This window comes from Ictidomys tridecemlineatus, chromosome 1, assembly GCF_052094955.1.
Source record: "Ictidomys tridecemlineatus isolate mIctTri1 chromosome 1, mIctTri1.hap1, whole genome shotgun sequence".
Taxonomy (NCBI): Eukaryota; Metazoa; Chordata; class Mammalia; order Rodentia; family Sciuridae; genus Ictidomys; species Ictidomys tridecemlineatus.
In genome coordinates this window covers 195,606,422-195,619,155 of record NC_135477.1, presented here as the reverse complement: position 1 = coordinate 195,619,155, position 12,734 = coordinate 195,606,422, and the positions used below count along the sequence as shown (strand labels likewise).

The 12,734-nt window shown below is 36.4% G+C and overlaps 1 protein-coding gene and 1 pseudogene across 1 annotated transcript; one reads left to right on the top strand and one right to left on the bottom strand.

The window, feature by feature from the left end:
- LOC144364894 (obscurin-like) lies at positions 1-5,369 on the top strand. Its single transcript, XM_078015019.1, has 4 exons — positions 1-307; positions 458-1,097; positions 1,930-2,088; positions 2,476-5,369. The coding sequence occupies exons 1-2, from the start codon at positions 122-124 to the stop codon at positions 650-652; spliced, it is 381 nt and encodes a 126-aa protein (XP_077871145.1). The 5' UTR covers positions 1-121; the 3' UTR covers positions 653-1,097; positions 1,930-2,088; positions 2,476-5,369.
- A 935-nt stretch (positions 5,370-6,304) lies between these two features.
- Positions 6,305-8,867, bottom strand: LOC120885431 (guided entry of tail-anchored proteins factor 1 pseudogene; annotated as a pseudogene).
- Positions 8,868-12,734: the final 3,867 nt, after the last annotated feature.

Sequence of the window (12,734 nt, the reverse complement as noted above, 5' to 3'; positions counted from 1 at the left end):
AGGGGGTTAGGAGAACCTCTCCCTCCTCAGAGGTGGGGGGCCATGGGGGGCCTTGGCAGGCCTCACCCCTCTGGCCCCAGGACTTAGGCCCATTTCTCTTTATCAGATCTTTGATATCTACATGGCCACGGCCGACTACCTACCCCTAGGGGCCGAGCAGGATGCCATCACACTGCGGGAAGGCCAGTATGTGGAGATCTTGGACTCAGCCCACCCGCTGCGCTGGCTTGTGCGCACCAAGCCCACCAAGTCGAGCCCCTCCAGGCAAGGCTGGGTGTCACCAGCCTACCTGGACAAGAGGCTCAAGGTATGGTAGTCCGGAGCTGGGGGAGGGTGCCAAGGCCCTGGGATCCTGGCCCTTCGCCAGAGAACCCTGGAAGTAAGGGACAGGAGCCCGGTGGCCACAGAGAAGGTGGAATAAACTGGTGCCCTGGGACAAACTCCTGTTTCTCAACAGCTGTCTCCTGAGTGGGGGCCCAGTGAGGCCCCCAAATTCCCCGAGGCCGTGTCCGAGGATGAGTACAAGACCAGGCTGAGGTATGCGTTGGGGAAGGTTGAGGGTGCAGCCACAGCTGGCTGCTGGGCCTCAAGGGCCAGCTGGCGTTCTGCCCTGCTTCTTCATGGGGGACCTGTGCTTGCTGAAGCTGTGTGAGCCTCCTTAGGTCACGGTCCTGCCCCTGGTTGCTGCAGCTGTGCCCTCCCAGAGCCTCATGCGGGAGGGCTTCCTGGGGAAGAGGTGGTGCCCTTGCTCCACCACCTACCCACTTTCTGAAGCTGGGTGACAGGCTCCTGATCACAGGAACCCCGTTTAACTGCAGTGCAAGGGAGCAAGCTCTCCATGTGTCCCTAGTCCCCATGTGGAGACTAGGGACAGTGGGAGCAGGGCAGCTGCTGGGCACCCCCTGATGTCAATCTTCCGCCAGCTCTGTCATCCAGGAGCTGCTGAGCTCAGAGCAGACCTTCGTGGGTGAGCTTCATTTCCTCCAAAGCCACTACATACAGCAACTGGACCATGCTCCCCGAGCACCAGCAGCCGTGGCCAGCCAGAAGGCAGTCATTTTTCGCAATGTGCAGGACATCAGTCGCTTCCACAGCAGGTAGGCAAGGCCACACACATGCATGTGAGGTGCACGCACAGCTGTGGGTCAGGCCTCGTGGAGGGTGACACTCAGCAGCTAGGGTAGGAACTCGATTTACCCATGGGCACATCCCACTTGTGTGATGCCCCAGTGACAGACGCTCGCCATATGGGTTGAAGGCTGCAGAATACCTGCCACCCATGAGCACTCACACAGGCCCATGTGCATGCACATGAATGTACACAGGCACACGGGAAGTCCCATGTGCACACCACATATGCTCAGGCACCCAGCCTGTTCATGCCTGTTCATGCACTGTTCATGCACATGTGCTTGATATGTGTGTGCACATAGTGTACATGTGTGCACACATACATATGTGAATCCTGTACAAAAATGTGCATACATGCTGGATACACATAGATATGTGCACTCACATGCATGCTGATCTCCATGCACGTGCACTCTTGCACACTCACACAAGCATTTGAGTGCATGTGTGTGCCATGTGCACATCCACAGACACATTCAGGCAAACACATGCACACATATTATACACACATGCACAGTCACATGCATGCACACATGCACCCACACACGTGCACATGTACATGCATGTACCCACATATACATGCTCACATACTACACATCTGCACACTCGTGAGCAAGTGTACATACCCATGCACTTCTGTACGTGCCCACGTGTCTGCACACCCAGCTTAGTATACTCAATCTCACAGGCCCAGAACCCACTCCTGGGCAAGAACCATAACCTCTCAAGGAGAGGGCTCAGGACTGGGCTGTGAGCTGTGCCTGACCCTGTCCCTGACCCTGTCCCTCTCTGTGGCAGCTTCCTGCAGGAGACCTGCAGCACTGTGACTCAGATGACAATGTGGCCATGTGCTTCATCAAGAGCCAGGAAGCCTTTGAGAAGTACCTGGAGTTCCTGGTGGGCCGTGTGCAGGCAGAGTCCGTGGTTGTCAGCACGCCCGTCCAGGAGTTCTACAAGGTGCCCGTGCCTGGCTCCATGGCGTTGGCCACCAGGCCTCTCCCTGGCTGCTCCCAGGCCTAGTGCTGGCCTTGACTCCCACCAGAAAACTCACTGACCTGAAAGTCCCCTGAGGCTTAGCCCTTGTCCTGTGCTCATGGCCTTAGTTCATATTTCCTGATCTCTTCCCCCACAGTCCCCAGGGCCCCTTGAGCCTTGTAGCTCTGTGCTCCTGGGCTAGCCACCTCACTGCCCAAGTTCTGTGCATGCCTCCGGCTAGATGGTAACACAGCCATTGTCCAGGTTCAGGGCCAGGTGTGAGAGTGTCCCTGGGATGTCCTCTACTGTCAGGATGCCCTAACTGGGGCTGTGCTTTCTTGCCCGAAACCCGCCCTGTGGTGCCTACAGAAATGCACTGAGGAGATGCTGTCCGCTGGGGACCCCTCGCAGCCACCCCACCCCCACTGCAGCACTACCTGGAGCAGTTGGTGGGGCAGGTGCAGAAGTACCAGGCTCTGCTCAAGGTGGGAAGCCCTGTCCTGTCCCAGCCCTGAATGTCCAACTTCTAGGCCTCAGGAAACCCACTGCACAGAAGTAGTTCGCAGTGCGTCTCTGAATGCGTGCGTACGCACACACATACACACGCACGTATGCATGCACATCTGTTTCAGGAAGATGGTGGAGAAGCATGTGTTTTCACGTAGCTCTGTGTTCAAGTAGCCATGAGTTCAAATCCTGGTTTTTAAAAAAGTCATATTTTTGTACATGGATTTAAGTAAAATTTGGCTTAGATATGAGGTAAATTAAGGGTTTATATGATTCTGGTTTGTGTTAGGTTTAGAGGTAAAGACTGAATCTGTATATCAGGAAGTGTAAGTATTCATAAGACTTTAAAAATATGAACGAAAACATACAGACACATGTTCTGACACAGTGAAGAGTAAAATGTGAGTCATGTAATTACATGTTTTGTAAAGATGGGGAGGCAAGTGTATATCCTGTAAAGGATATAGTGAAATATATATGCAAATTTAACATTTATAATTGAAAATTGGAGTCAAAATGCATGTGAAAATTCATATTGGGTTACATGGAGATGTGTAAAATTTGGATTAGTTTTAGAGGTAAGGATTAAAATAATATTTTATTTAGGGTTACAGTTGGGGATAAGAATGAATATGTATACAAGAAAATATCAATATTTATGAGATTGTATGTATGGAAATGTGTACAAAAACTCATAATCAAACAGGTTCTGACACAGAGGAGAGTAAATTGTGTGTCATGATATTATACATTTTTAAAATATGGGGTTGAAAAGACATAAACTATGAATGATACATAGTAATATATATGCATATTTAAAAATGGTCATTGAAACAGAAGACAAAATATACTTTAAAGCCTGTTTTGTGTACATACAGTTAAGTAAAATTTGGTTTAGATATAGAGGTAATACAAAGTATAATATTATAATTTAGTTTCTGCTAGGGTTAGGATTAAAAGTAAATATGTGCATCAGAAAATATGCATGATCATAAGAATTTATGTGTGAAAATATATATATATAAACACATCACTGTACATATTCTGACATAGAAAAACATAAAATGTGATTCAGGTGATTACAAATTTTGTAAATATGTGGTTGCCCATATATATACATTTTATGATATGCATATATACATATAGACAAATTTCATGTATTTGAATATATGTCCTGATACACATTAAAATTCATAATATATTACATGATTTTAAGTAACATTTGGTTAAGGTATTGAGGATAGTTAAGGGCTTATATAAAATTTTGAATTGAGTTAGAGTAATGATTAAAATTTTTAAAATATATATGGGGAAACATGAATATACATAAGACTGTATGACTGAAAATATGTATAGATATACATATTCCAAAAAAGGGAACAGGAAAATTTGAGTCATGGGATTACATATTTTGTAAATATGGGGTTGCAAACATATATTCTATAAATGGTTTAATGAAATGTATAGGCAAATTTAACATTGATAATTGAAAATACAAGCTAAAATAAGCTTTAAAATTTATATCATTGTACATGGATTTAAGAGAAATTTGGTTTAGTTATAAAGGTAAGGTAAGGATTAATATTTCATTCTACTTAGGATTCTGCTTGCATTAAAGAATGAATATCTACCTTGGGAAATATAAATATTCAAAATAATATATGGGAAGATATTGCATCTCTTCTAACACAGAGGAGAGTACATTTTGAGTCATGTGATCATATATTTTGTACATATGGGGATGTGAATATATATATGTATATATATATGTATATATATATATATATATCTTACATTCAAAATTGAAATAAAATTCAAAAATAAACTTTAAATTCATAATTGGGGTACATGAATTCATGTAAAATTCTCCTTAGATATAAAGGTAAGCTCAATATTTAATTTTCTTTGGATTTGGCTTAGGGTTAAAGAAAAATAATTGGGAAATCTCAATATTTTAAGCATTTATATGTGTGGAAATATGCATTAAAGCGTGTATAAACATACATGTTTTTAGACAGGAAAAAGTATAATTTGAGTCAGGTGATTAAATATTATTTACATATGGGGACAAAAGCATATAACCCATAAATGGTACATTGTAATGTTTATGTAAATCAAGAGACTCATAAAAATTCATATTGATTTATATATTTTTAAATAAAACATGATTTAGGTATTGAGGTAAGGTAGGGCTTAATATTTAAATTTGTTTTGGGTTAGGGTTAAGGTTAAGCAATGATAATGTGTATCAGGAAATATCAATATTCATAAAAATGTATGTGTTGTGATATGTATGATAACATATAAGCATGCAGGTTGTGACACAGAAAAGAGTCAAATGTTAGTCAAGTGACTAAAAGTTCTGTAAATATGGTGATGCAAGATTATATCTCATAAAATATGGGTAGTAATATAAATGCAAATTTAATATTGATACATATTATGATTACATAGGTGAAATACACATAAAATTTCATATTGGTATACAAGATTTTAAATAAAATTTGGTTTAAGTACTGAGGTAAGGTAAGTTTTTATGTAAAATGTTTAAGTTAGGGTTAAAGAATTAACATATATATGAGGATATATGAATATTCATTAGAAAGTACATGTGAAATTCTGTATGAAAACAGATACATACATGTTCTGACAAAGGGAATAATAAAATGTGAGTCATGTGTTTATATATTTTATAAATATGGCAAATGAAATATATATTATAAAGGATTTATTATTATAAAATATGTATATTAGATATTGAAAATTGAGTTACAAGTAAAAATATCCTTTAATATTGATATAGGTGTACATGGATTTATATAAAAATTGGTTAATATGTAGAGGTAAGATTAGGTTTAGTATGAAATTTTGGTTTTGAGTTAATGTTAGGATTAAAAAATTAGCATGTATATGTGGAAATATAAATAGTCCTAAGAATGTACATGAAAATATGTACAAAACATATATAAATATACATGTTGTGACACAGAGAAGTGTAAAATATCAGTCATATGACTACACTTCCTGCATATAGGTGATTGGAGGATATATACTATAAATGATATATATTAATATATATGCAGATTTAAATTTGATAATTAAAAATGGAAGTCAAAATACAATTTAAAATTTATATTGGTGTATTTTGATTCAAGTCAAATTTGACTTAGATATAGAGATAATGTAAAGGCAATATAAATTTTGGTTTGAGTTATGATTAGGGTATAGAATGGACACATATGCTGGAAAATATCTGTATTCACATGACGGACATGTAAAAATATGTAAAAAAACATAAAAGATACATGTCCTGACACAAGGGAGAGTGTTTTTTAAATAATGTGATGAGACATTTTGTAAATATGGAGTTAGAAATAGATACCCTATAAATGATATAGCGATATGTATGTAAATTTATAAAATTCTTATTGGTGTGTAAAGGTTGAAGTAAAATTTTTCTTACAGAAGTAATATAAGGATCAATATAAAATTTTGGATTGTGCTAAGGTTTTAGTGAAAGAATGAATATTTGAATTGGGAAATATCAATATTCATAAGAATATACTATGAAATTATGTTTCATAAAATATATAAACACACATGTTGTGACACAGGCATGAGTAAAATGTAAGTCATGTGATTACAAATTTGGTAAACATGGGGATGAAGAATATATCCTATAAACAATATATACCAGTATATATGCAAATTTAATATTGATAATTGAACATATAAGTTAAAATACACATAAAATTTTATCATAGTTTACATGCTTTTAATAAAATTTGGTTTAGTAATTGAGATAAGTGTTTACATAAAATTTTGGTTTGAGTTAGGGTTATAATTAGCAAGAGTTTGTGGAAATATGAATATTTCTAACAATACACTTATGAAATTATGTACAAAAACATACATGTAGTAATACAAGGAAGAATTAGAAAGTGAGCCATGTAATTACACATTTTGTAATGATGGGAATGCAAGGATAGATATCCCATAAAAGACGTAGCATAATACAAATGCAAATTTAACATTGATAATTGAAAATAGAAATCAGAATACACTTTAAAATTTATATTCTTGCCAATCACAGTGGTGAACACCTATAATTCCAGCCACTCTGAAGGCTGAAATGGGAGGATTATGAGTTTCAAGACAGCCCCAGCAGCAGCAAGGTGCTAAACAATTCTGTCTCTAAATAAAATACAAACTAGGTGTGGAGATGTGGCTCTGTCCTCAAGTGCGAGTGAGTTCAATTCTGGTTTTTAAAAAAATCATATTTTGGTATATGGATTTAAGTAAAATTTGGTTTAGATATAGAGGTAAGATAAGGGTTAATATAATCCTTGTTTGTGTTAGGATTAGGGGTAAAGACTGAATATGTATATCAGGAAATATAAGTATTCATAAGATTGTAAAAGTGAAAATATGAATGAAAACATAGACACGTGTTCTGACACAATGAAGAGTAAAATGTTGAGTCATGTGATTACATGTTAGAAGTCAAATAAGTATCAATTCAAATTAACTTAATCAGATTCCCTATTTTGTTTTTCAAATTCATTCCTTTCTATACAGCAGAAATATTAATGTTTATAAAATTTATAAAAATATTATATATTTTATATATTTAAATATTATATATTTAAATTGATATATTTAAATATTATGAATATTAAATGTTTATAAAACATGCTTAATTTGAAATGCTTTCAATACAAAACAATTCAATCACAAAACAATGCATTAAGGTCTCTTCAGTACATTTATAAAACACTGTAATGAAAAACTAACAGTTGCAAATAAGTAGATGATATACACTATAGAAATGTTCATCCAACTAATGACTTTAGACACAAAGAACACACAATGTCAATTAGTGTTATTCTTTCAATTTTACTACATGAGACAATAAACCAAATGTTCAAGTTCTAGTAGTTGTAATAAAACTGTCTAAAATAGATATAAAAGTACTTAAGTTTGGGCTGCAGTTGTATCTCAGTGGTAGACCACTTGCCTAGCATGAGTGAGGCACTGGGTTCTATCCTCAGCACCATCTACAACTAAAAAATATATAAATTAAAATATTTTTTAAAGTATTCAAGTTTTTAGAAAATTTTGACTTTCCAGTTGGCAACAGGACCACAATGTGCCAATAGAGCAAATCAGGAGTAAGGCATGTAGGCCCCCATCCTGTTTCAAATCTGGTGTTACTATAGAATACTGTAGAATACTGGGATTCTTACAAGAATCTCACATAAAGCCCAATAACATATTCAATACAAAACTACCCTATGTACTTTGGGTTTTTTGTTTTGTATTTTTAAGCAGCAATCAGACTCTTAACCTAATAAGAGAATAGAAGTCATAATAGCTGGGATACGTGCTGTGGGGCACACAAGTGTAACTCAAAAACTCAAGAGGAAGAGGTATGAGGATGGTAAGCTTGAGGTCAGGCTGGGCAACTTACCAAGAACCTGTCTCAAAATTAAAAAGGACTGTGGCTGGGGTTAGGTGGTAAAGAACCTTTGAGTTCAACCCCCAGTTTAACAACAACAACAAAATCCCACAGTGGTATTCATCTTTCTTTTCGACTGAAAGGGTAAAGTACAAGGGGTCACCACAACGTGTTACAGACTAAAATCCAACTAATAATTCCAACACCACCTGCTGTTCTAGCAGGGAAGGCTACCAGGAGGTCTAGTGGTGTTATCCATTTCCTCAGCACACAGTCACAGGGGCAGAATAATATTTCCAAATGAGTGACATCATCAAGGTAGCTTGCAATGTACAGAAAGCAACATTTAAAAATCATTTTATCTTGGCTAGTTGAGCAGTCCGTGCTTTCACATAAGTCTTGAGCTGGTCCACCATCTTGTTGATCTTCCATTCCAGCCTGGCATATCTGGCAAACTCATCCATCTTCTTGACCATGGAGAATAATTGCTTCATATCCTGGATCTCTGCCCTCATCTGCGGCTCTGGCTCTGCATCATTCTGCAGCACTCTGGACATGAAGGAGGACAAGGTCAGAAGGAGGATCAGAAGGACATTGCATCCAAACAGGAAGCAGAGGACCAGTAGCCACGTCCAGCTGTGGGACTTGGTCAAGTTCTTCCATTCTTCCCAGATACTCCCTGAAGCCCAGGCACCTCTAACAGAAGCTCCAAGGGGACCTCATCACTAGGCACACCCACAACTGCGCACTGAGTCCCACTAGCCCTGCTTCCATGATTGAAGTTTGTAAAATTTATTCCTACACACATTACATTTGTGATGCTTTCTTTAATTGTTATAGCCCAACTTAGATTATGGTTCAGCCCAATAAGCACCCTATAAAATGGAGGATATTAATAGATAAGACAAGATTAGATAATAGGATAAATAATGTTAAGTTATCCTGACTGTACTTAAAAGAATTTAGCCTTTGGCTGGAGTTGTGGCTAAGTGGTACAGCGCTTACCTAGCATTTGTAAGACACTGGGTTCAATTCTCAGCACCCCATATAAATAAAGTCTATTGACAACTTTAAAATAAAACAAAACAAAACCTTGCCTAAGTGACTCCATTTGGAAGTTCCAAAATGTAACCCTAGGTATATAACTTATTTCTTATAAAAGTTGGTTATTTTTGTACTGCATGTGTTTGGAACAAGGATGTGGTTATATGCATTGGGTGGCTGATTGTTAACTTTAGCTTCTGTGTCCTCCTTGCTTGCTTGCATCTACATTTTCGAGGATGTTGTTTTTCCCCTTATAAACCCCATAGAACTTGCACCCCATACTGTTCCTGGCAGAAACAGTTTGGGTCCTTCAGGGAGCAGTCACCAGCTAGCTAAATAAAGACTCTCCAATTTGGAAAAAATTCAGTTGAGAGTGTTTTCCGAGCTATAGACCCACAACAAAATGGTATCTTTTTTTTTTTAATCTCTATTTATGAGCATTCACTTCTACCATATATACAATTGATTTTTATTTGTAGGTTGATCTTGAATCCTGCAATTTTACTATTCCAGACATTTTTAAAAGATTCAGTGATTTTTACTATAAATGTTCATGTTTTCTGCAAATAAAGTTAATTTATTTTTTAATTTTTCATTAGTATGATTTTTAGTGTTTTCCCCCCTTAACTGAGTACATCGACAGACTCTTTAGTAGCAAACAGAAAGAAATGATATGTACAAAACCCCATTTGTTTCTGAGGATTTGGTTAAGTATTCAGTCTACTGTCATTAAGTATTGTGTTTCTGATAAGTTTTTAATAGAATCCCTGTGTCAGATTGAGGCACTTACTTTCTATTCCTAGTTTGCTAAAATTTTAAACAGAAGTTGATATTGGGTTACTAGGAAATACTTTTCTACACTTATTGATTTTACGAATATATATGTGTATATGTATATGCATATTACATACATATGTCATTTTATATTATTGATATGGAATTGCATTGATCAATTTTGGAATGTTAAATCAACTTTGCATCTCTCTGAAAAACTTTGGTATGATATATTAACCTATTTCGTATATTGTTGAATTTTCTTTGCCAAGTTTTGGTTAGAATTTTTGCATCCAAGATCATTGTGTTGGGGTTGGGGTGGGAGTGTTGGGGGGAATCATTAGGGAATTAGTGATCTTAGTTTATAATAATATTCTCTTGCAATGCTCATTCCTGTTTTTTTTCATGAAAATAATACTGGACCCATTAAGTGAGTTGAAAAGCACTTCATCTTTCTTTATAGTTTCGTGTAAAATTTTATTACTTCTTCCTTTTGTAATTGGAATTCAATATTGTTGCCACTTGAGATTGGATTAGTATTGGTACAAGGGTTTTTAACTAAAATTTCTATTTCTTTTATAGATACAAGACAATTGACCAAATTATTTCTTCTTGAGTAAATTTTGGTTTATTTTGAACTTTGTAAGAATTTATTCATTTTATAATAGTTGTCAAATTTATTGGCATAAAGTAATTCATAATATTTTCTGATTCTTTTTTTGAGGGGAATGTGGTTGAGTGTTTGTTTGTAGATATTCTGTCCATGGAAATAGACATGGAAGCATTTCCCCTGGTGAGCAAATTCCCAGGGGTGTTAACTGGTGCCCTGATTCCCACAGTTGGCATACCCAGCCTCCTCCCTGTGAGGTAATTAGACAACTAAGCAGTCACTATCTGGTCTCCTTAACAATGTCCTTGGAGAGAAATTACTCTGTGTTTGTTTTAAGGGGATCTTATCTCAGTTAGCTAGCACTTGGGTTAAAGAAATACTAATTAGAATATAGTCATAGTAACAGGAAGTATATATTCTTTGAGTTATAAACTCCCAGGCAGGGAAGAGTGGTCATTTCACTTCTGTACTTCTTCATCATCACTTCATTTTGCTCCTCTCCACTCCTCCTGTTTGCTTGTACTTGTGTGTCTTTGTCTGTTCTTTGTGCACCTCCTTACAGGTATTCCTCCACAGGTGTTCCTTTACACTTGATATTGAACCCAGAAGTGCTTAACCAGTGAACCCACATCCCTATCTCTTTTCATTTTTTTTTATTTTGAAACAGGGTCTCACTAAGTTGCTTAGGGTTTTATTAAGTTGTTGAGGCTGGCCTCAAACTTGCAATTCTTCTGTCTCAATCTCCTGAGCCATGGGGATTACAAGAATGTGTCAACAGGACAAGTTGACTTTTCATTTAATATCCATAGAATATTTAGTGATATAATGTCTCAGATTCCTAATATTGGTAATTTGTGCCTATTATTAAATTTACTTATCATTCTTCTAAAGATTTATCAAGGTTATTTTATTTGTTCTAGAGACAGCTTTTGTTTTTATAGATTTTAGAAGTGTTTTACTTAATTGATTTCTGTGCTGATGGTTCTTTTTTCTCTGACTTCATTAATTTCTTGTTTGTTTTTATTTTCTGCTGTTAAGGTGGAAATTTTATCAATACAAACTAATTGTCAGATAATACATGCAGTAACATGTATCCACACCATACCTACCTCTCTATTACATCACATACTTTCCCCTGTGATTTTCATCTTGCATTAGTGGGACACATTTGCTGCAATTAATGACCCCAAATTGGCACTACATTATTAGCTATATTCCATAACTTACATTGTTTCACTCTGAGTTACACAGTTTTGCGGCTTCTGATAGAAAGCACAATAATAGAATGCATTCACCACCCTAAAATCCCCTGCGATTCACCTATTTATCCTTCCCCTCTTTCCTCCTAAATTCCTGGTAACTATTGAGTTTTCTAACTCTCTGTATAAATTTACCTTTTCCAAAATGTTGTATAGTTTAAACTTTCTAGTATATAGCATTTTTAGACTACCATCTTTCATTTACTAGTATACATTTATAATACCTCCATGTCTTTTTATGGATTCATACCTCATTTATTTTTATTGCTGAGTAATATTCTGTTGTATGCATGAAGTACTGTGTGTTCATCTATTAACCAGGACAAAGACATCTGGGTTGCTTCCCATTTTGTGATTATCAACAAATCTTCCATAAATATTCATGTGCAGGCTTTTGTTGAACATAAATTTTTGACTCATTAAGAAAAATACTTAGGCATGAAATTGCTGGATTATAAAACTATGTCTAAAAAAAAGTAAAACTATGTCTTTGCAAGAAACTTCAGAGTGGTCTTCCAAAGTGAATGTACCACTTTTCATTCTGACCAACACCCATGAAAGTTCCTTTTACTTCATATTCTCACTTGTATTTGATATTGTCATTTTTCAAAAAAAAAATAACCATTTCAATTGTGGCATAGTAGTGTCATGTTGAAAATCCCTAATGACACATAGTATTATATAGTTTTCAATAAGCTTTTGTTCCATGTGTAGATTTCCTTTGGTAAAATGGGTTTTCAGGTTTTTTTTTAAATCTATTTACTAATTGTGTTTTTTCCTTATTATTGTATTTTTGGAGTTACTTTTATACTTTGGATGCAGGTTTTAAGAAGATATTTGTTGTGTAAATATATTTTCCCAGTCTATGATTTGTTTCTTTATTCTTTCAACATTTTTTCCCAGAGTATTAGTTATTGATTGATTGATTGATTGGTTCATGCATTATTTGTGATGGTATCTCACTATATTGCCCAGG

Coding starts and splice junctions, on each gene's coding strand:
- LOC144364894 (XM_078015019.1), top strand. CDS start 122: ATGGCCACGGCCGACTACCTACCCCTAGGGGCCGAGCAGGATGCCATC. Junction 308..457: donor ACCTGGACAAGAGGCTCAAG/GTATGGTAGTCC, acceptor GTTTCTCAACAG/CTGTCTCCTGAGTGGGGGCC.